Raw genomic sequence first — 22,240 nt, 5'->3', positions numbered from 1 at the left:
AATATCTGATCAGTGGAGGTCCGACAGCTGGCACCCCATTGATCAGCTATTGCTTGCAGTCACCTTTCCAGGAACAGTTTACCGAGGCGGCCCACCACTGCTCTGTGTGACGGTTAGTGGCCGACGTTTGGTATGGCATCTTCACTCCTATTCAAGTGAATGAGCTCATTGTCATTTTGGTGCAGTTTCTTGCACGTGTTGAATTTTATTTTTGCTACTGTAAAATAAGTTGCACTGTTTGTCATAAAATTCATAAATTGTACCCCCCCCCATGTGTCATTGGGTTCTAAACCTGTACTGTTACCCATAGCATGCCAAAAGATTAACCCTTGCTCTACCAAGGATGTATTTAACTCGTCTCTCTTCACACTCCATGGTTTCTATCTGGAGGATTACTCAATGGAAATGTTGAGCACGTGCATTTGCACAGATGCCATGTTCCTTTACTGGATGGCCCAGTATGGAATAGCGCCGTCTGCTGTACTACTCAATGCAGTAAAAACAGATACCCCATAGGATACTGGCCACATGGAGGACAATAGAATAATCTATTGCTTATGGGTCAGTGAGCCTTCCAATCACCTATGGTAAACATACACTTGTATGAAAAGGCCCTAATGCCATAGTATATACAGTAAGCGCCTTTATAGTGGAAGCTGCTTACATCCAGAAAGTTATGGGTTAAATCTATGGGGGGAATTTACCATGATCATTTCTCCAGAAGACTCGTGTCAAATAGTCGCAGATTTTTGCACAAGCATAATGTCCAATTCTCCAATATTTAACAATTATTATAATTTTTTTTTTTTTATGACTGCAAGTGGTAGCTGGTGTAGATTTGGTTGCCTGAAGCATAGACAGACAAATATAATACATTTAAGAGACCTGGCCTCTTAGTAAACTGCCCCAGAATTTCTATGCAGCAGGGCTCCAGGCATGAAGGTATTATGCAGGATTTTAATTAAAAAACAAAAACAAAACTGCATTATTACAAACTCCTGCCCATAGGTTTCCCATAGTGCTGGAATAGGAGAGACTGCTGCATACACAGCAGGTGCCAGCTATTTAATACAGCCAACACCCACATACGGCGGCAAGGATCCCACCCATTTAACCTTTAAGGCTGAGTTCACACGGGCGTTGCGGGAAAAGGTGCGGGAACATGCGCGATTTTTCCGCGCGAGTGCAAAACATTGTAATGCGTTTTGCACTCGCGTGAGAAAAATCGCACATGTTTGGTACCCGAACTTCACAGAATTTTGGCCTTGGGATCGGTGTTCTGTAGATTGTATTATTTTCCCTTATAACATGGTTATAAGGGAAAATAATAGCATTCTGAATACAGAATGCATAGTAAAATAGCGCTGGAGGGGTTAAAAAAAATAAAAATAATAATAATTTAACTCGCCTTAATCCACTTGCTCGCGCAGCCGTCATCTCTTCTGTCTTTATCTGTGAGCAATAGGACCTTTGACGTGACTACGCTCATCACATGATCCATCACCATGGTGATGGATCATGTGATGAACGCAGTGACGTCATCAAAGGTCCTTTTCCTGCACACAGCTAAGATGAAGACAGAAGAGATGCCGGCTGCGCGAGCAAGTGGATTAAGGGGAGTTAAATTATTTTTTATTATTTTTTAACCCCTCCAGCGCTATTTTACTATGCATTCAGAATGCTATTATTTTCCCTTATAACCATGTGAATACTGCCCAGAACCCCTCCGCTGCCCCACTCCTGCATGGGTGCTGGCTTGCTTTCATCCTCATAAGCCACCTTGGAGGCAACATTTTTATTTTGTCAGAAGCCTAGAAATTCTATATCCTGAAGATTCTCTTCAGACATCTTGTGTCCATGTGCTGGACAAATATTTGTGCCTGGTCAAACAATGTTATGGTGAGGGAAAGGCTTGTTGATATTGTCAATGTTCACCAACATGTCAGAAGATGTAATCTGTGCCCTTTCGCCTCTTCTGACTGGTAGAATGAATGGGTCATTCTTGCACTTTTCAGTTCCATTGTGTTCCTGTGTCAAAGGGCAAGACGACCAATTACATCTTCAGACATGTCTTGGTGACATGTCGTAAAATTGTAAAAGAGGTCATCTCATTACTACTTATTACATTGTTTTCTGTGATATAAAATGGCAAACCAAGTTTTTCAGTTAGAATTCTTTAATTGTGTCTAGATGCATATTTGTTAGGGGGAACCATAGGAGGCTTTTTATGCCTTCTCATAATGTCTACCTCATGTTTCCAGTGCTGGTGAGAAGAAACCTCATTCACGGAGTTGATTCTTCTTGGCTGGCCTGCACAACAGCAGGAATCCCTCAGTTGCTTATGTAGAAGAGGATTTATAAGGTGGTACTAAGCATGTGACATCATTAGGTTGACGTTCTGCAAGGATCTCAAAAGAACACCAGTTGACACCATCACAAATATGTAATATCCTGAACCCTAAAGGGTCAGGGTTGAATTGAGAACTTGGTGACCCTGAAAAAAAAACTAAAAACGAAGTGACCCCATGTTGTAGGTGGTTCCCAACTGAAAGAAAGCAGTGCCTGGGGGGGGGGGGGGGGGGGGGGGTCAGGTCAGCAAACCGCTAGACATGATGACATTGCTGTTAGGTGGGGCCAGGGCAGGCCTTTTCAGTAGGTGGGATTTACCATAGTCTTTTCAATTTAGTGAAAACCACAGTAGAAATCTGCATCATGAATTGACATCAATGCCACGTTTACACCGTAGATGCTGTCCATAATCTCACACTGTGGAAAGCTTTCTCAACCAAATCTGCAGTAAACTTGACATGGGTTGCTGATTTTAAATTGCATTGCAATTCATTGGATTTCCACCATGGATTTCACCCTTTTCAATGCAAAGGATAAAGTCTGTGGCAAGTCTGCAGCATTTGCACATGTAAATCTTCAGCAATTTGCCCCTGGGGACTTCGGCCAGATATGCTGTGGATTTTCTACAAAGTGTGGCTATACCCTTGCTGTACCTACGGATGCTGGCAAGTGGGCAGTGGCAGCCTGTGTCAGACAGGCTGAGAGTGTGACAGTATCAGACAGATCATATTTTTAGCTCAGTAGCAGCTGTTGTACAATACCACAATACAGCACAAAATACCTCCCAGCAGTGTCAAACAATGACCGCAGTGAAGCACAACATACCTCCCAGCAGTGCCAGGCAGACACCACAGTACAGCACAACATACCTCCCAGCAGTGCCAGGCAGACACCACAATACAGCACAACATACCTCCCAGCAGTGCCAGGCAGACACCACAATACAGCACAACATACCTCCCAGCAGTGCCAGGCAGACACCACAATACAGCACAACATACCTCCCAGCAGTGCCAGGCAGACACCACAATACAGCACAACATACCTCCCCAACAGTGCCAGGCAGACACCACAATACAGCACAACATACCTCCCCAACAGTGCCAGGCAGACACCACAATACAGCACAAGATACCTCCCCAACAGTGCCAGGCAGACACCACAATACAGCACAAGATGCCTCCCCAACAGTGCCAGGCAGACACCACAATACAGCACAACATACCTCCCCAACAGTGCCAGGCAGACACCACAATACAGCACAACATACCTCCCCAACAGTGCCAGGCAGACACCACAATACAGCACAAGATACCTCCCCAACAGTGCCAGGCAGACACCACAATACAGCACAAGATGCCTCCCCAACAGTGCCAGGCAGACACCACAATACAGCACAAAATACCTCCCAGCAGTGTCAAACAATGACCGCAGTGCAGCACAACATACCTCCCAGCAGTGCCAGGCAGACACCACAATACAGCACAACATACCTCCCAGCAGTGCCAGGCAGACACCACAGTACAGCACAACATACCTCCCAGCAGTGCCAGGCAGACACCACAATACAGCACAACATACCTCCCCAACAGTGCCAGGCAGACACCACAATACAGCACAACATACCTCCCCAACAGTGCCAGGCAGACACCACAATACAGCACAACATACCTCCCAGCAGTGCCAGGCAGACACCACAATACAGCACAACATACCTCCCAGCAGTGTCAAACAATGACCGCAGTGCAGCACAACATACCTCCCCAACAGTGCCAGGCAGACACCACAATACAGCACAACATACCTCCCCAACAGTGCCAGGCAGACACCACAATACAGCACAACATGCCTCCCCAACAGTGCCAGGCAGACACCACAAAACAGCACAAGATACCTCCCCAACAGTGCCAGGCAGACACCACAAAACAGCACAACATACCTCCCCAACAGTGCCAGGCAGACACCACAAAACAGCACAAGATACCTCCCCAACAGTGCCAGGCAGACACAACAATACAGCACAACATGCCTCCCCAACAGTGCCAGGCAGACACCACAATACAGCACAACATACCTCCCAGCAGTGTCAAACAATGACCGCAGTGCAGCACAACATACCTCCCAGCAGTGCCAAGCAGACACCACAGTACAGCACAACATACCTCCCAGCAGTGCCAGGCAGACACCACAGTACAGCACAACATACCTCCCAGCAGTGCCAAGCAGACACCACAGTACAGCACAACATACCTCCCAGCAGTGCCAAGCAGACACCACAGTACAGCACAACATACCTCCCAGCAGTGCCAGGCAGACACCACAGTACAGCACAACATACCTCCCCAACAGTGCCAGACACCACAGTGCATCACAGGATACTGCCCTAGCAGGACCAAACAACGCAGTGCATCAGGAAATACAGGTGCAAATAGCACAATGTAGCACAAAATACCTCCCAGAAGCTGACCCTCTGCTGGCCAACACCAGCTGCCTTATGGCCTTCATTTGTTTCTAATTAACATATGGAGGGACTGAGAAGGTTAGACACTGGACACGGTACCAAGCCAGTACTACCTTCAGCATGCTACCTTTCCTTTCAGCGCTGTCAAACATACAGGAGAATACAGCACTACATACCTATTACATCCAGTGAACTCTCCTCATCTTCTCCCTTTTGCCTCATGACGACTTCTTTCAGCCATGTCTCATTTTTGAAAAGTTCACCACTCAGACATCTTAGGTTGATAATTTTTCCATTATTCTCCAACCTTCTCAACAAAAACTCCCCTATTAATATTGCATCCACTATTAATATTGCCTCTAGTCTTATATCCCCTCTCCAACGTGCCCCATTATAGACTAATAATAAGAAGAAAATCTAGTACTCACCTGCCTACCGTTCTATGCCACTGTCCTCTATGCAGGCTGCTGGCGTTTCTCGCCCTACAACCTGAGATTTCTAGCTCAAGCAGTCGCAACGATTGTCACATCGCCTGCATCCCGGTGCAGGTAGCCGCGGTGTCATCACCTGTTGGTACATGATCTCATAGACTTCAGGCCTAGTAGCCTGTGGCCCATGATGGTGAATGCCAGGGCAGGGAGCTGTTGGCGCTCATGCCCAGCCACAGTATTCAACTATATCATCGTTCTGAGGATACAGTTAAATTCAGCAGAGCAACTTGCGCATCATCTCCCAGAACTTTTTGGCCACTGGCTGGGTGCATGAGGACCTTATGCTCCCAGCTTAATTATGTATCTGACTGGCAGCCGTGAGGTGGGTGCTGGTGGCTTGGGCTGCCCTCCCGGGCATCCACCCATCAGAAAGCTTTTCAGTTGCTCATTCCCAAGAAGATCATTCATGCTTCTCCCAGTGTCATGAAATCATTGTGCAGTGCTTGCACGCTCGGCACCCAAAGTTGAACTGAAGTAGTCTGGATTGCTTTGCTGTGTTAGCATAGTCTAGCGGACTCGTGTGCACATGCACAGCAGTCCTGAGAAATGGATTTCATTGCAGCTTTGAGTGCTGACAATGGGGGAACAGAGAAAGTCGGAAATTTAAAATTGGCGATGTGGACTCCTTATCTGCAGTAGATAGTACTGCAGATAATAGTCCAAGATCATGGTGATTGATTCCCTTTAAATGTAATGCAAAGCATTTATGGCAGTTTTTTGTGCAAATTGCTCCTGCATTCTGGTGCATCTGTATTCTGCATCTCTCAGACCTGCCGCCAGGTGTTCTGACCGGCGGACAATGCCTGGAATCGGCCAGACCCAAACCGGTATTTATCCGGCTGGATCCCGGCATGTTTGCATGGTAGCGGCAAGATCTCCGCCAGACCCCATTATAGTTAATGAGGCTGGCAGGCATTCTGGCACCATCTGGCAGAACAGCCAGCCGGTACTGTGGAGTTGGCCTAGTAAATCTCCCCCACTGATTTGGAGAGAAAATACTGGAAGAAATCCGCTCTTTGGAGTTATAAAAATCTAAATCCTGTTATTTATAATTTTGTTTTGTGCGTTAGTACGTTTAAGTACAGCTTGTCTACGGTTCATGGTTATGAGGTTTTTCTCATTTTTGAAGCTGTGGCACATTCTAAAGGTTGCCCCAGAGTTTCTAAGGGTGTATTCCAATCTTGCAGTGAAAAATCCACATATTTACTGTACCTTATGAATATACCCTTAGTATTGCTGGTCTGAAAGATGCCTTATCAGCTCTAACACCAGGTACTACTCAGTGTTGTTATACTTCTTATCATAATTATTTAAAGAATAACTAATGTCCTAAAAAGTTTTTTTTTTTTTGCACTGATCGCTGTACGGATTGTTGCTCTTGGCTAAATCCTGGCATAGCACTTACCAATGCGCTACGCCAGGATTTAGCTCCTGTCTGAGCCCGCTCTGCTCACTTGAAATCTTACATTGTTAGGCCTCTTGCACACGACTGTATGGCTTTTTCAGTATTTTGCGGTCCACAAAAAAACGGATCCGCAAAAAATACTGATGACGTCCGTGTGCATTCCAACTGGCCCCTGCTAGAACAGTACTATCCTTGTCCGTTATGCGGACAGTAATAGGACATGTTCTATCTTTGAACGGAAATACGGAAACGGAAGACATACGGAGTACCTTCCGTTTCTTTTGCGGATCCATTAAAATTAATCGTTCCGTATACGGAACCCAAAAAACGGAACGGAAACGGAAAAAAAAAAGTTTGTGTGCGAGAGGCTTTACAGGAAAACTTTCAGCTGAGCGAAGCAGGAGCCCACTCTGCTCAGCTGAACGCTCTCCTAGCTTTGACTAAAAATGCCACTGCATGAATAATTGTTTCACATATAAATTTTTTTTATTATTGTTTTTCGTGGCTTTTTTCTTTTTAAACTTCCTGATGTTTCTTTAGTCTTTTTAGTTTCTTATGAAATGCACTACAGAGTTTTTTTTGTTTTTTATTTTTGTGTTTTAGTGCATTTTTGGTGGAGTGTTTTTTTTACAAATGCAGCATGAGGCCTCATGCACACAGACTTTTTTTTTTGCGGTCTGCAAAAACGCTTTCCGTTGTTTCGTGATCCGTGTCCGTTTTTTCTTCCGTGGGTCTTCCTTGATTTTTGGAGGATCCACGGACATAAAAAAATCAAAAAAGTCAAGTTTGCCTTTGAAATGATAGGAAAAAACGGACACGGATCACGGACGCGGATGACAATCTTGTGTGCATCTGTGATTTTTCACGGGCCCATTGACTTGAATGGGTTCGAGAACCGTTGTCCGTGAAAAAAATAGGACAGGTCCTATTTTTTTCACGGACTGGAAACACTGATCACGGACACGGATGCCAAACGGTGCATTTTCCGATTTTTCCACGGACCCATTGAAAGTCAATAGGTCCGCGGAAAAAAACGCAAAACGGAACAACGTCGTGTGCATGAGGCCTGACTTGGGTACGTCTTTTTTTTTTTTATCTGGTTGGATTGGACTATCTTGCTAGGAAAGGACAAACCCACCAGTAAAGTAGTCTAAAGACAAATGAGCCCAGTGTATTTCGTATGATTCTTGTGGGTCGTGGCCCTAGTTTTGTCACCGAGGTAAGGTTATCAGTGTGCTAGCTGTTTAATTGCTGTCTGTTGATTCCTTGTGTTGTGTATGTCTGACTCATTGCCGGTAATTGTGGTAACAGGCTCTAAGAAGAAGGTACGCTGGTTTCCCGTTAGGCGAATCTTCACCCACTCCTGTCCCAGCATCAGGATTCCTAGCAGGTTTTTAAGAGAAGGTGGGTGATGCTTACCAGCCATGCATAGTTGTTTGTTTGTCTGGTGTTTTCTATTGTTCTGTCCTTCAAGAAATTCTTGACTTTTTAGTAATCTGACAATTTGTAGATTTGTTAACACAAATAAACACTAGGATTGGAAAGGAATTTCCAGCCCTTGATGAATTAGTCCTAAGACAAAGTAGAATGATTGCCGATTGATTCTGGATCCCAAAAGCTGTGACCTCATTGGTTGCTATGGACAATTCTGCCACTATTACTTTGGAGTAGATGTTGTCAATGTCCCTAAGGTGCGCCACTGACCAAAAAAGGCCACACCAAAATGCATTGGTAAGCATTTCGCTTGGTAAATCTCCCCCAGCTTTTGCTTTCGGCCTTCTGCACACAACCATACCTGCTTTGTGGTCCACCAATTGGGGATCCGCAAAATACATCCCACAATTTTTGTGCAACCCACTAAGTAAAAGAGATTTTAAAGGATTGTAAAAACCCACTGCAAAACGGAAAAGGATAGGAAAGATTATATGATTTGCAGCCTGGCAACATGGATGCGGACAGCACATGGATGACATCTGTGTCCGTTTTTTGCCATTCCATAGAAATGAATGGGTCTGTGTGTTATTCATAAAAAATGCAGATCGGACACGGACCAAAAATACGGTCATGTGCATGAGGCCTTAATATAACAATTAAAAACAAAAAAGCAGTGATGTAGCTCCCCCCCACAATTGGGCCAGCATGGGACTGCTGTAGTAAGTTTGATAAGATCTTCTCCTGATAAGCCTAGATAAAGCCTCCCATAGAAGAGCATTGCACTTATCAATGTAATGTGTGATGCGCTAATTGAGCCTCTCATCTCTTCTCTCTCTGGTCGCAATTAGGGATGAGCAAATTTCATATTTTGAAATTTAGCTTTCGGTTTGTGTTGGGGTATAATGTGAATTGCGTTATGGATTCCGTTACCACGGACCAAAACGCAATTCCATGACTGAATGCCTTTTCCGAATTCCGTTATTCATTCCGTCATAATAGAAGACTATGTATGGCCTGCATAACGGATCCGTCCGGTTTCCGTTATGCTCCGTAATCCATAACGCAATTCACATTTATACCACAACACGAACTGAAAACTAATTTCAAAATATGAAATTCGCTCATCCCTAGTCGCAATGAATGGTCTGACTGACGAGGTCAAGTGAGGCTGCCATGCTAGAAATCCAAAGAAAGGAGGAAGGTAAAAGCTGAGGCAGGAAGTAGAATACATGGAGAAACTTAAAAGAAAATTATATCCAGAAAACCATCCTCGTTAATAAAAAAAAAAAAAAGTGTAGGGAATTCCTATGAGCACCGCGGTCTTCTCAGTGCTTACCAAGCATATCCTCTGGATAGATCAGCATCTGACCGGCGGGGGTCCAACACCCGGGACCCCCGCCGATCAGCTGTTTGAGAAGGCAGCTGCGCTCCAGCAGCGCCGAGGCCTTCTCACTGTTTACCGCAGGCCCAGTGACGTCACGACTAGCATCAACTGGCCTGTGCGCGGCTAAGCTCTGTTCACTTGAATGGAGCTTAGCCCCGCCCAGGCCATTGATACTAGTAGTGACGTCACTGGGCCAGTGGTAAACAGTGAGAAGGCCGCGGCGCTGCTGGAGAGCCCCTGACTTCTCAAACAGCTAATCAAGGGTCCCGATTGTCAGACCCATTCAGATACTTTCAGTGTCAAACTCCTGGAAAACCCCTTTTAATATGTGAGAAAAAACATTTTGATAATGATGTCCCTTTTAAACAGCAATTCTCCACTAAATGAAAAAATACCCATAGCCTGTGTCCCTAACAATACATAAACAATACCACGCCTGATAACAAGACCTAAAGAGTCCTGAAAGCTTGTTGGAAAAGAGACTAATTAAAACATCGGCCATTAAAAGGTATCATAACTGCAAGACTGTTACTTCATTACTCTTCTTGAGAGCAAACCTTACATTACATCTCCAACCACGGCAGTAAGGCTACTTTCACACTTGCGGCAGAGAGATCCGGCAAGCAGTTCCGTCGCCGGAACTGCCTGCCGGATCAGGCAAAATGTATGCTAACTGATGGCATTAGTAAGACTGATCAGGATCCTGATCAGTCTTAAAAATGCTTGATCAGTCGAAAAAATGCATTGAAATGCCGGATCCGTCTTTCCGGTGTCATCCGGCAAAAACGGATCCGGCATTTATTTTTTCACCTTTTTTTCAGTCTGCGCATACCGGAAGGACGGATCCGGCATTCCGGTATTCTGAATGCCGGATCCGGCACTAATACATTCCTATGGGAAAAAATGCCTGATCCGGCATTCAGGCAAGTCTTCAGTTTTTTTAGCCGGAGATAAAACCGTAGCATGCTACGGTTTTCTCTTTTGCCTGATCAGTCAAAACGACTGAACTGAAGACATACTGATGCAAACTGAACGGATTACTCTCCATTCAGAATGCATGGGGACATACCTGATCAGTTCTTTTCCGGTATAGAGCCCCTGTGACGGAACTCTATGCCGGAAAAGAACAACGCAAGTGTGAAAGTAGCCTAAGCCTGGCTTCACATCATGTTTTATGCCTCCATTTGATGTATTCTTTTATCAGTCCAGGAATTTTTTTTTACAATGGAACTCTAGTGAATGGCACTGTATGGCATCAGTCTGAGTCATCTGTTTAAAGGGGTTCTGCAGTTTGTTGTAACTGATGATCTATCCTCTGGATAGATCATCAGCATCTGACCGGCGGGGGTCCGACACCCGGGACCCCCGCTGATCATCTGTTTGAGAAGGCAGCGCCGCTGTCTTCTCACTGTTTACCACAGGCCCAGTGACGTGACTACTAGTATCAATGGCCTGGACGGGGCTAAGCTCTGTTCACTTGAATGTAGCTTAGCCGCGCACAGGCCAGTTGATACTAGTGTTGAGCGCGAATATTCGAATTGCGAATTTTTTTCTCGAATATCGCAATTTCGAGATTTCGCGAATATTTAGAATATCGTTCTATATATTCGCAAAATCGAATATTCGTTTTTTTTTTTTTTTTTTTATTATATTTTTTTCTTTCCCACTTCCCTAAAGTTGTTCTTACCTGTCCTTTGGATTCCTGGCTTCCTGGCTGCTCCAGTCAGTGGCGTTTTCAACTTACTGCTATATTCCATATTAGCTAAATTACAATCTAATCTATATGTGTATTTTACGAAATTTCGCAATAGTCGCAATTGCGATGCGAGTAATATAACACGAAATATTCGCATGAAGATTTCAACTTAGCACTGCTATACTCCATATTCTAGCCTAATATGGAATATAGCTGTGCTAAGTTAGCACTGCTATATTCCATATTAGGCTAGAATATGGAGTATAGCAGTGCTAAGTTGAAATCTTCATGCGAATATTTCGTGTTATATTAGTCGCATCGCAATTTCGACTTTTTCAAATGTTCTTAATATTGCTCTAACTTCGTCTTTTAGAAATTTCGTAATATTGCTCTAACTTCGTCTCTTAGAATATTACGAATATTCTAAAAGACGAAGTTAGAGCAATATTAAGAACATTTGAAAAAGTCGAAATTGCGATGCGACTAATATAACACGAAATATTCGCATGAAGATTTCAACTTAGCACAGCTATATTCCATATTAGGCTAGAATATGGAATATAGCAGTGCTAAGTTTAAATCTTCATGCGACTATTTCGTGTTATATTACTCGCATCGCAATTTCGACTTTTGCAAATGTTCTTAATATTGCTCTAACTTCGTCTTTTAGAATATTCGTAATATTCTAAGAGACGAAGTTAGAGCAATATTACGAAATTTCGTAAAATACACATATTAGCCTAGCCATAGTCATTAGCATAGGAACGTTGCCTTATACTATCAAGATAAATTTTCGCAATATGCGAAAAAATAATTTCGCGATAATTGCAAATATTCGATTTCGACGAATATAACACGAATATTCATGCGAATATTCGCGAAATATCGCGTAATTGAATATGGCACCTCCCGCTCATCACTAGTTGATACTAGTAGTGACGTCACTGGGCCAGCGGTAAACAGCTGATCGGCGGGGGTCCTGGGTGTCGGACCCCCGCCGGTCAGATGCTGATGATCTATCCAGAGGATATATCATCAGTTAAAACAAACTGTAGAACCCATTTAACGTATACTTTTTTTTTTTAATACATAAATGGATGGAAAAAACTGGATGTGAACCCACCCTAATATCCAGTGGTTAGAACGGGGAAAAAAAGGGCTCAACTGCTATTTTCTTGAAAGCTTTAGGGTCCATTCACATGTCCGCAGGTGTTTTTGCGGCCCCATTGAAAATGAACGGGTCCGCCCCCGTTCCGCAAAATTGCGGAACGGATGCAGACCCGTTTTGCGGACGTGTAAATGGACCTTTAGTGTAGATTGAAGATTTTTCTGTGTGGATTTTCTTCCATTTACCCCAGGGGAAGTAAGTAGGGCACCAAGGCCTGGTTCACAGGCTAGTTATGCTGTGACTGTGCATGTGGTGACTCTTTCAGCATATTGCAGTAACAGCAGTGTAGATGAGTTTACCAAATCTCATACACTTCTACTTAAAAATCTGCAGCATAAATTGACATGCAGTGCAGGCTCCTAAACGCGTGGCATCTCAATTTATGCTGTGGATTTCAACGTTTGCAGCGCACTTCAAAATCTTCAACAACTCGGGTGCAGATTTAGCCAGGGATTTTTCTTCCCACGTGGACGTATACTAAGGGTATGACCACACAGGGAAGTAGAATTTCTGCTGTGCTGCAAATCCAAATCTGAACCACGCTGCAATTTTTTATTGTTTTTTTTGTTGTGTGGGGGATGTGATTTTTTTTTTTTTAATGTCATCCACTGGTACTGCATGCAAATGTATCTGTCCCCTGTCCGTCTTTATTGCACTCTGTGCCCCATGGTTGTGTGTGCTGTGAACCGGTAGGTTCTGGAGCTTGAGTGAATGTCAGATGAGCAGCATGCACGCTGATCTGTTATATGCTGTAATAAAATCCAGTTCTCACAGTGGAGTCATCAAACAGATAGTGGCACATGCCCTTCATCTGGCATGGATCCTGGTAAACAGAAGCTAGGATGCCAGGGGGAGAAGAGCCAGATTTTTATAGTAAAACTGTAAACCTATTTTCCAGGGCTGTACAGAGAGTAGACTGACATTGGTCCCTGTCCTTAGATCTTTCAGACCATAGTTGACTTTACATCAGCGCTGTGTTTTCCGGATTTCCATTACGTCAGAGGAAAAACGTATCCATTTTGATCCATTTTTGTTTAAATACGGTAGGTATTTTGAGCATCGGTTGTGCTCAGTTTGTGTCTGTTTTCTTATTTCAGGCATTTTTTAGAAAGTGCTGTCAAAAAATTACTTGAAACCTGACAGAACTGACTCCACAACTAAGGCTCAAAATAAAACGGACTGTATTTTTTATTTTTTTTTCTAAAATGGAAACCACAACGGTGAAGTGAACTCTTAGTGAGTCTTGGCTGCGGATTTCACACTTGCTTGACTCTAAGGTACATTCATTCTTTGAGTGGTTTGGTGATGCCTTCTAGTAGAGCCATAGTTAAGTACGGTGTATTACTCTGCAATGTGTACTAGTGGGTGACACAGATTTCTTTTGAAGAGCGCACAGGGTAAAGGTCTTCTGCTTAGTCTAAAGAGCATAGTTCATGATCTTTTGGTTTTCTGTGTTTGGACATGATCACACTTTGGAATTTTCAGACAGATTTTGGCAACACACCTAAATAGTCCCATTGAACGTGGCTAAGGCTACATGCACACGACCGTATGTGTTTTGCGGTCCGCAAATTGCTGATCCGTCATTTTTATTTTATTTTTTTATTTTTTTTTGTGGCTCCATTGTAACAGTGCCTAAAACTGATAAGAATAGGACATGTTAAATTTATTTTTATTTTTTTGGCGGGGCTACGGAACGGACATACTGATGCAGACAGCACACGCTGTGCTGTCCGTATTTTTTGCGGACCCATTGAAATGAATGGGTCAGCATCCTATCCGCAAAAATAAACGGAACGGACACTGAAACAAACAACGTTCATGTGCATGTAGCCTAAATCTGTATGTGTATCTGCCCCATGTCAAGCCACTAATCTGCGGCAGAAACACCATCAACCATCAGAATAATATATGTGCATTTGAGCCAACTGTGACACTTTAGAGCCTTGTGCTTTTCCAATAAACTCTTTATAGGGTGAGAGCTTTTTATGTAAGGTCGTTTCATTGTAATTGGGTAAGTATGTATTAGGTGTCAGAAACATCCTGATTAGATTATGTATATATGATATTCTTGTAGTGTTTCCTTAAGACAAAACTAGTTATGCTTATCTGCTTTTTCCCTCCCATCATAATTTGGTATTAGGTGCCTAGTACGGTATGTACTTTTTAGAAGGTGTAATGGGCTTATAATTGTGACACATGCCAATATGGTACATACTGTTTGTGTTTGGACTTCCTGGACTGTCGCTGCATGCTGTGGTCCTTCCTCTCCATACAACCTTGAACCATTGTGCAAATTTAGACAAAGCCTTAAAAGGTGTTGTTTTTTTTTGTTTTGTTTTTTTGTGTCTAGATATTGATGACCAGTTCCTGGGATAGGTCATCAATACCAGATTGCTGGTGGTCTAACACCCCTTACCCCCACTGATCAGCTGCTGGCGGTGGAAACAACACGGTGGCGTCATCTACTGTGTAATGTCTGCGCAGCTCCCATTCACATGAATGTGGTTACCAAAAAGAGCTGATAGCGGGGGCGCTGGATGTCAGTCAGTCCAAACTGACATTTAAACCTCTTCTGCTGGGACCTCACTAGTGACTGTAGTCTGTCAGTGTTGCAAATATTGTACCATTTCTGCTTCAACTATTTAAAATATTAGAATAAGTGAAACTGTCTTTGATGCTAAACCAGAGATGAGTTGAAGCCAGAGAGGTCTCCAAATCAGAACATCACATTTAGAATATGTAATAAGATCCAGTATGACCGGGATTAACTGAACCAGAATCTGACAGTACTTTGTGATTTATAGAATGCATTTACCCATCCTGTGTCCTTGTCAGCCTAGACAAAAGTCAATCTCCGAAAGTCATTCTTCATTTTGAAATAAAATCGGGCAGATTATTTCCCCATGATGGGATCATTTTATTAATGCGGATCTGTCACCTGAATATATTGCCCATACTATGTTTTGTGATCCGCGGTTTGGAGCAGCGGGTGGGCCACTATCGTGCAACGTTTCCTAATAATTACATACGTGCCAGTTTGTGGCGACTGCTCCTAGGATTTACTGGATAGAAACCCAATCATAATTCAATATTGCTGTAAGGTTTCATTCACATTTCAGTATTTGATCCTTAAAAGGGGAAATCAGAAATGGATGCAAAAAAAAAGTGAAGAATTAGAAATGTTTCCATTATGTGTTTTTGGATTTGCAAAATGGTGATCAAAATACGCAATTGTGAATGAGGCTTAACAGCATAATCTCTCAGAATTGAAGACCTACGTATCAGCCCTTGTGCACTGCAAGTCTTGGCGATTGTAGTGATGTGTTCTCACGGAAAAGTTATAACTGGCCACTATCTCCACTGCTTGTGCGCAAGAGCCTCTGCGGTCAGGCATTTACATCAGAAGTACCTAGTTGGCTTTAATGATTTCCTGACCTACTCTGATACACATACTACTATTCCGTTTTATTCCTTGTGGGAGTGTACTCTTTACTATGCACTCTTTATTCTCCAGTGCACTATTGGTATGCTGTCTCATAAGGGCTTGTTAGATCTATCTTGCATTTCTCCATGTTTATGACCCGCTATTGGCATCTGTTTTGTAGGGCGCAGGTCTCCCCCTGCCAGAAGTGGACACAGATGTGTGGCAGATAATACTAATTTATATGTATTTGGTGGCTACAACCCGGACTACGATGAATCGGGTGGGCCTGAAAATGAAGATTACCCTCTCTTTAGAGAACTCTGGCGATATCATTTTGCTACCGGAACATGGCATCAAATGGGAACTGATGGTTACATGCCAAGGGAACTTGCATCCATGTCATGTGAGTATGGAACGTGTGGCTATAAAAAAACAGTGCTGTGTTTTGTAACACATGGGGTGGTCATTTACTAAGCTGAAATATGCCTGAATTAGTCGCATTTCAGGCGCAGACGGTGGAGCAACAGTTAGTTGCACCACTATCTGCTACTTCGCCCCCTCACACCAGTTCTAAAATTGTGGGCGGTGGACTGCGACTGGCCGGAAGGCCCGTCTCATCTACCATTTTCTATGCCTGTTTTAGGAGTAGAAAATGGTCTAAATGTAAGACAGCAAGGTAGTTGTCTTACATTTAGAAGTGGCGGATCCACTGACAGCTTAGGGCTTTATGAAGAATAAATGTGCCTCATGGTGGGAACACCAGGGTGTATACAAAACTCACACCATTGCTTTTGTGAAGAAGGCTATGTTCACAGCTGCATTGGAGCCTCCATTGCAGATTCTGTCACATTTGACAGGAAACGGAGCGCTCCTCGTTTTCCCCTCTGCTGGCACCTTGGAGGAACACAACAGAAGCTATTGTAATGAATGGGGTCCAGTAGCGCTCGTTGTGCTGTGGATCCTGCTTTGCATCTAGAAGAAGTATTATTAGCGAATAGTATATGGTATTCTGTCCATTGTCCCCGCTTGATTTTAATGACTGGGTTTCAGAATTATTCTTTAATAGATAGTGGGGAAAAATAGAAAAAATATTGCAAACGATTATATAAGTATTTAAATCCATTTTTTTTTTTAACAGTGTGACATTTTGTGGTGATACATTTTAAAGGTGAAACAAGGCATGACACAACAGCATTCTATAAATGTACACTAAACATACATTCATACACACAAGTTCTGCTCAGCTGAATGGGTCTCTCTTTATACCAGGCATGGCCAACCTGCAGCTCCCTAGCTGTTGTAAAACTACAACTCCCAGCATGCTCTGTTGTACGCTGATGGCTGTAGGCAGTCTGAGCATTCTGGGAGTTGTAGTCTTGCAACAGCTGGAGAGCCTGGCCATCCCTGCTGTATGCTATAAGGAGAGTGATGAAAGCCGCAGCCAAACATTTCTGGCCCCGGCTTTTCCCGGAGAAAAAAGGATCAAGCAAAGACATTCACTAGCATCATCTGTGGGGGGAGATTCGGAAGCTCCCCACACACATTAGTATGTTGACAGAACCCGCTGTTCTTGACAGGTTCAGCCAACAAAAGTATTGTGTATGGCTAGCTTTAGTCCACTGGAGGACTTGGAGAGTTTATATTTCAGAAACTAGCTATAGCCCCTACACTCCTGAAGACTCTGGGTAGTGGTGAAACAGAAAGGGTGGTTTAATTAATGGCGCTGTTCCTGTGCATAATAAGGTTGGTGTGAGCGAACTGCAGCAGACACTATGCAGTGTAAAGACCCTCAGAGTGGGCTGTAAGCACATGTGATTGAAGATACTGTCTGTGATCACTTCAGATCTAATCACAGATGCCAGACTATTTTACAATACCAGAATTGGGGAGGGCGATTAATTTTACCTGTAGTAATATAATGTTTTTATTTAAGGTTTCAGGTTGGTTCGAAAATGTATGTATAATATAGTCCTGAAATGGTCACGTAATCCTTTACCTCTACTTTGGCATCAAGCCCAAACTATGGTAGCTCCCCATAACCTTCAGTAATCTTGCAGGGTTCACCTGTCTGGGCTATCAAACTCTTCTTATCTGCTCATAAAATCTTGTTTCATGGCTGAAAGACAGCAGCGTTTTAGCCTCTGTATTTTGCTCACAACATTTCCACCTCCATAGAAATAAATGATGATACTAATTGGGTGCAGTATAACGTTGGGCAAGGCGTCCAGGAGGGAACTTGAATTAGCAGAGGCCTTTACTTCCTCCCTGCTGATGTCTACTGCATGAATGGATTGATTTGGATAAATGGCTAAAATAATCTTCCACAAGCAGGGTAGTACAGGTTATTTCTGTCTTTAGGGGAAGATTTAAAACTTAACAAAGTTCTGCTATTATAGATGCATTGGCATGGAATCAAGTGGCAGACTGCTGTGTGTGAGGGGGGAGTAACCACAGCCTTGTATTCAAGGGACTCTCAGACCATTTTATGCTGCCCAGTCAGTGACCATCTAGTTTCTGAGCAGCACCAGTGAGCCAAGTTCTGATTCTGCATAGTCTAATGCATGATTTAAGGGGTCCTGATATTCAAGAGCTCCCAGCACTCCATTCCCCCACTGTTGGTTAACAGTTCTCTACCTATGATGTGTATAGGAAGAGAGCTGCCAGTCATCTGTGGGAAGGGGGAGATCATGCATTGCAATGCTTGTCTCACTCTAGTGCTAGTCAATAGGGATTTAAGAGAACCACTGGGTCAGTCCAAGCAAGTGGCCCACCGTATTGATCAGCGTGTTTGGCACCAGTTTATACCACCCTTGGACAGGACAGCATGCGTGTAGAAACAGTGACCAGGCTGCAGATCCACTGTATCTGTAACATGGCAGCCAAGGTCTGCAGCACACATTGCACAGTACATGAGGCTTTAAATAAAAGATGTGTGGACAGTAGTTGAAATATTATTCAGCAATCTGATGTGTGTTTTTATTACCTTTTATAGTGGTTTTACATGGCTACAATCTCCTGGTTTTTGGAGGCACTGGCATCCCATTTGGTGAGAGCAATGGTAACGATGTTCATGTCTGTAATGTGAAGTATAAAAGATGGGAAAAGCTAAACTGTGACGGAAAGAAACCTAACCGCATTTATGGCCAGGTGTGTATCCCATTACTAGAGTATGGATATGTTATCAGCCTAGGTAAGGCTCCGTTCACATCTGCATTGTGAAATCCGGCAGGCTGTTCCTCTGCCTGACAGAGTTTACCATATCCGGCTTAATGCCGTAAACCACTGGATCCAGCGCTGCGTACACTACGGTCACTAATAGGTGTTTTCCAATTCTGGATCTATTGTTGCAATATTTGAAACATTGTTTTCTGTTTTCACAACAGATTGATATGAAATATGGATATAGGGGCCAGAGAACAAGCATGGCTCACACAAGCTAATAATTTATTCAGTAGGGAAACTAATCTGTTTTTTAATGATACTACTCTAACCCTAAGTTCACACCTGAGCGTCTTACTGCGCGTTCCTACGCGTTGTAAAACGCTCAACAAGGAGAAACCAATGCTTCCCTATGGGAATGGTTCTCACCTGGGCGTTTTACAGCGCGTACGATCGCGCTGTAATACGCCCAACGCTCAAACAAGTACTTGAGCGACTTTGGGGCGTTTTGTCGCGCGTTCCCGTACATAGACTTTCGGGAACGCGCGACAATGGGCGTTCGCTTGTCTCTGTATGAGCGATTGTAAACGCCCGTACAATCGTGCATACAGAGCGCTCCTTTCAGAACGCTCATGTCTGAACCCAGGGTAAAAGTGAAGGAATTAATGAGAAAATGTAAAAATCGGTACCATAAGAGAACGAAAGTTTGGTGGAATAAAGCATCTTTAGATAATTATAGAAGTAAAAAGATTATCCCTAGGGGGTTGAGAATTAAAAAATCCCCTAGTTTTGGATTGGAGGATGAGGACCTCAAAGAGAAATGGGAGGAAGTGGCAAATGTTCTTTTGAATTTATGGATATCGTAATGGAGGCTATTGGTAGAAAACTTCAGTCTAGAAAGTGAGATTGAATCTTTACAAAAGCAAATGGAAAAAGATCTAACAGCTGAAAATATCCAAAAGTTTGAGGAAGAAATGAATATCAGTTTTTCAACATGGGTAAAGGAAATTACAGACCAAAAATTTCCAGAGATGTTATGGATTATAATAATAAAATATTCAGGTGGCAGAAGAGAGTTGATGGAGAGGGTTCCCTCTCTAGAACCTCATCCTTCTCCTCAGTAAATTCAACATTGGAAACCAGTTCAAGGAATGGGGATGAAACCCAAAGATTGTGAAAAATAAAAACTAACTGGACCAATAGAAATCAAGGAGGGAAACGAAAAATGGAGAATAAGAACAAAAAGGGAAAAGATGATGCGCTACAGGTAATCAATTTATCAACCGTACAGTTGACACCAGATCAGATTAATGTGCTTAGAAAAGGATTGAGCTTCTGTCCATCTTCTAATATGGATTTATTTACAGTAACAAAGGACATCAATCTCTTTGCAAGAAAATAGTTTTTTAAAGAAACTACATGGTCAAAATTATGGAGATGAGGTGTTCAATACAAGAGAAGAAAGAGAGGCATTAAAAATACTAGAAGATCTTGCTAATGAGAATGAAGAAGAAAAGGTAAGTCAAATACCTACGGAGATTTTGAAGAAATCGCGAACCTTTCCTCAATTTAATATTTGTCCAGCAATAGATATTTTCGTTAAGCTAGAGTGATTTGGCAAAATTAGATAGGGGGCAAGAAAGAAACCATCTTAATCAAGCAGAAATAAAAGCCCTGGAGGAGCTAAAAAAAAGGTTAAAGGAGTAGCGATAAAGCGAGCAGACAAGGGTGGGAACATAGTCATTTGGCCGACTGACATGTATGAAAAACAAGTGTTCAAATTATTGGAAGATAAAGCATGTTATAGACATCTGCCTAACAATCCAATTCTGTCATTCCAAAGGGAACTGAATTGTATCCTTGATTCGGCACAAGAAGAAAATACAATCTCCAAAAAATTGAAAGAAATGTTACTGGTAACCTGTCCAAGGGTCCCAACATTTTGTATTATCCTTAAAATCCATAAAAACAGGTTGGATCCACCATAGTTGCAGGTAATGAAGGCCTATGCGAGAACATGTGTAGATTTGTCGATTATAATCTGAAATAATTGGTGGTTGATTTACCTTCTTTTATACAGGACACCACGGCCACTAAATAGATTGGAAAACATTCAAATTGATAAGGGGATGCTTATAGTTACAGCTGATGTTGAGTCGCTTTATATTAGCATCAAGCATGAAGATGGCCTTAGAGCAGTGGCAGGATTTTTAAGAGGTAATAATTAAGAGCCAAGAATCAACAATCTAATCTTGGAATTGTTAGATTTTGTTTTGAGACACAATTTTTTTTTGTTTTCAAAGATAAATATCTGCAAATTCACGGAGTGGCCATGCGGGCCACTTGTGCCCCCTCGTATGCAAACCTCTTTTTAGGAGCCTGGGAAAAGGAAATTTTTCGCAATGATAACATCCAAGGAGTAGAAAAGGTGCATAGCTGGATGCGTTATATTGATGATTTATTTTTGTGGTAGGGGTCTGTGGAAGAACTGCATCAATTCATGAATATCCTTAACACCAATAATCTAAATCTTAAACTCCCATTTCAAGTGGCAAGGGAAGTGGATTTTTTGGATTTGAAAAAATAAAGTTGGTGATAAAGGAAATTTGGAGACGGACATCTACAGAAAAGAAACAGTGGTTAATGCCCTTCTACCTGCAGATTCAGCACATCCGAAACCAACCATAGATGGAATTCCACAGGTCAGTTTTTGAGCCTAAAAAGAATGTTCCAATGAAGTACAGTATAAGAATCGGTCTATTTGAAGAGAAGGTTTCAAGAAAGAGGGTATAGTAACAGACAAATCAAAAAAGGAATTAAAAAAGCTGATCAAAAAACGAGGGGAAAATTACTATGCCTCAATGAAATAAATAAAAAGACCGCCGGACAAGAGATAAGATTCATAACAAATCACAACACACAATGGAGACAGATAAATGATATTTTAAAGAAACACTGGGAAGTCTTGAAAACGGACATGTGAGAAGATGTATAACGGACCACTAATGACAGCGAAGAGATCCAGAAATTTTAAATCTTAGTCCACAGCCACTATATACTAAAATTAAAAGTGAGGGCTGGGTCACAGAAAATTGTCTCATATCTATGCGGATCCTGTAAAGCATGTAGAAAAATGGAAAGATCGAAGAATTTTGTGGATGCAGACAAGAAGAGGACATTTGAAATTAGGCAATACATCACCTGTTTGTCAACAGGAGTGATTTACTATGCCACTTGCCCCTGTGATCAAATATATGTGGGGCTTA

At 42.7% G+C, this 22,240-nt stretch overlaps 1 protein-coding gene and 1 long non-coding RNA gene across 3 annotated transcripts in view; both read left to right on the top strand.

The window, feature by feature from the left end:
* The window catches only part of KLHDC10 (kelch domain containing 10), a 58,504-nt gene that overhangs the window by 7,127 nt on the left and 29,137 nt on the right, over nt 1-22,240 (top strand). The window contains exons 2-4 of one of the 2 annotated variants that reach the window (XM_040413435.1): nt 8,018-8,110; nt 15,997-16,218; nt 18,808-18,962. In XM_040413435.1, the coding sequence (XP_040269369.1) occupies nt 8,018-8,110; nt 15,997-16,218; nt 18,808-18,962 (470 nt within the window). The remainder of the gene's footprint in view (nt 1-8,017; nt 8,111-15,996; nt 16,219-18,807; nt 18,963-22,240) is intronic. The other variant, XM_040413437.1, reaches the window with a different exon arrangement.
* LOC120984844 lies at nt 20,511-22,143 on the top strand. Its single transcript, XR_005775437.1, has 3 exons — nt 20,511-20,968; nt 21,055-21,191; nt 21,278-22,143. It is a non-coding gene; the product is annotated as an uncharacterized LOC120984844 (long non-coding RNA).

Source organism: Bufo bufo, chromosome 1 (assembly GCF_905171765.1).
Source record: "Bufo bufo chromosome 1, aBufBuf1.1, whole genome shotgun sequence".
NCBI classification, from domain to species: domain Eukaryota; kingdom Metazoa; phylum Chordata; class Amphibia; order Anura; family Bufonidae; genus Bufo; species Bufo bufo.
Note: the sequence above shows the minus strand (reverse complement) of the source record. Positions and strands in the feature narration are given on the sequence as shown.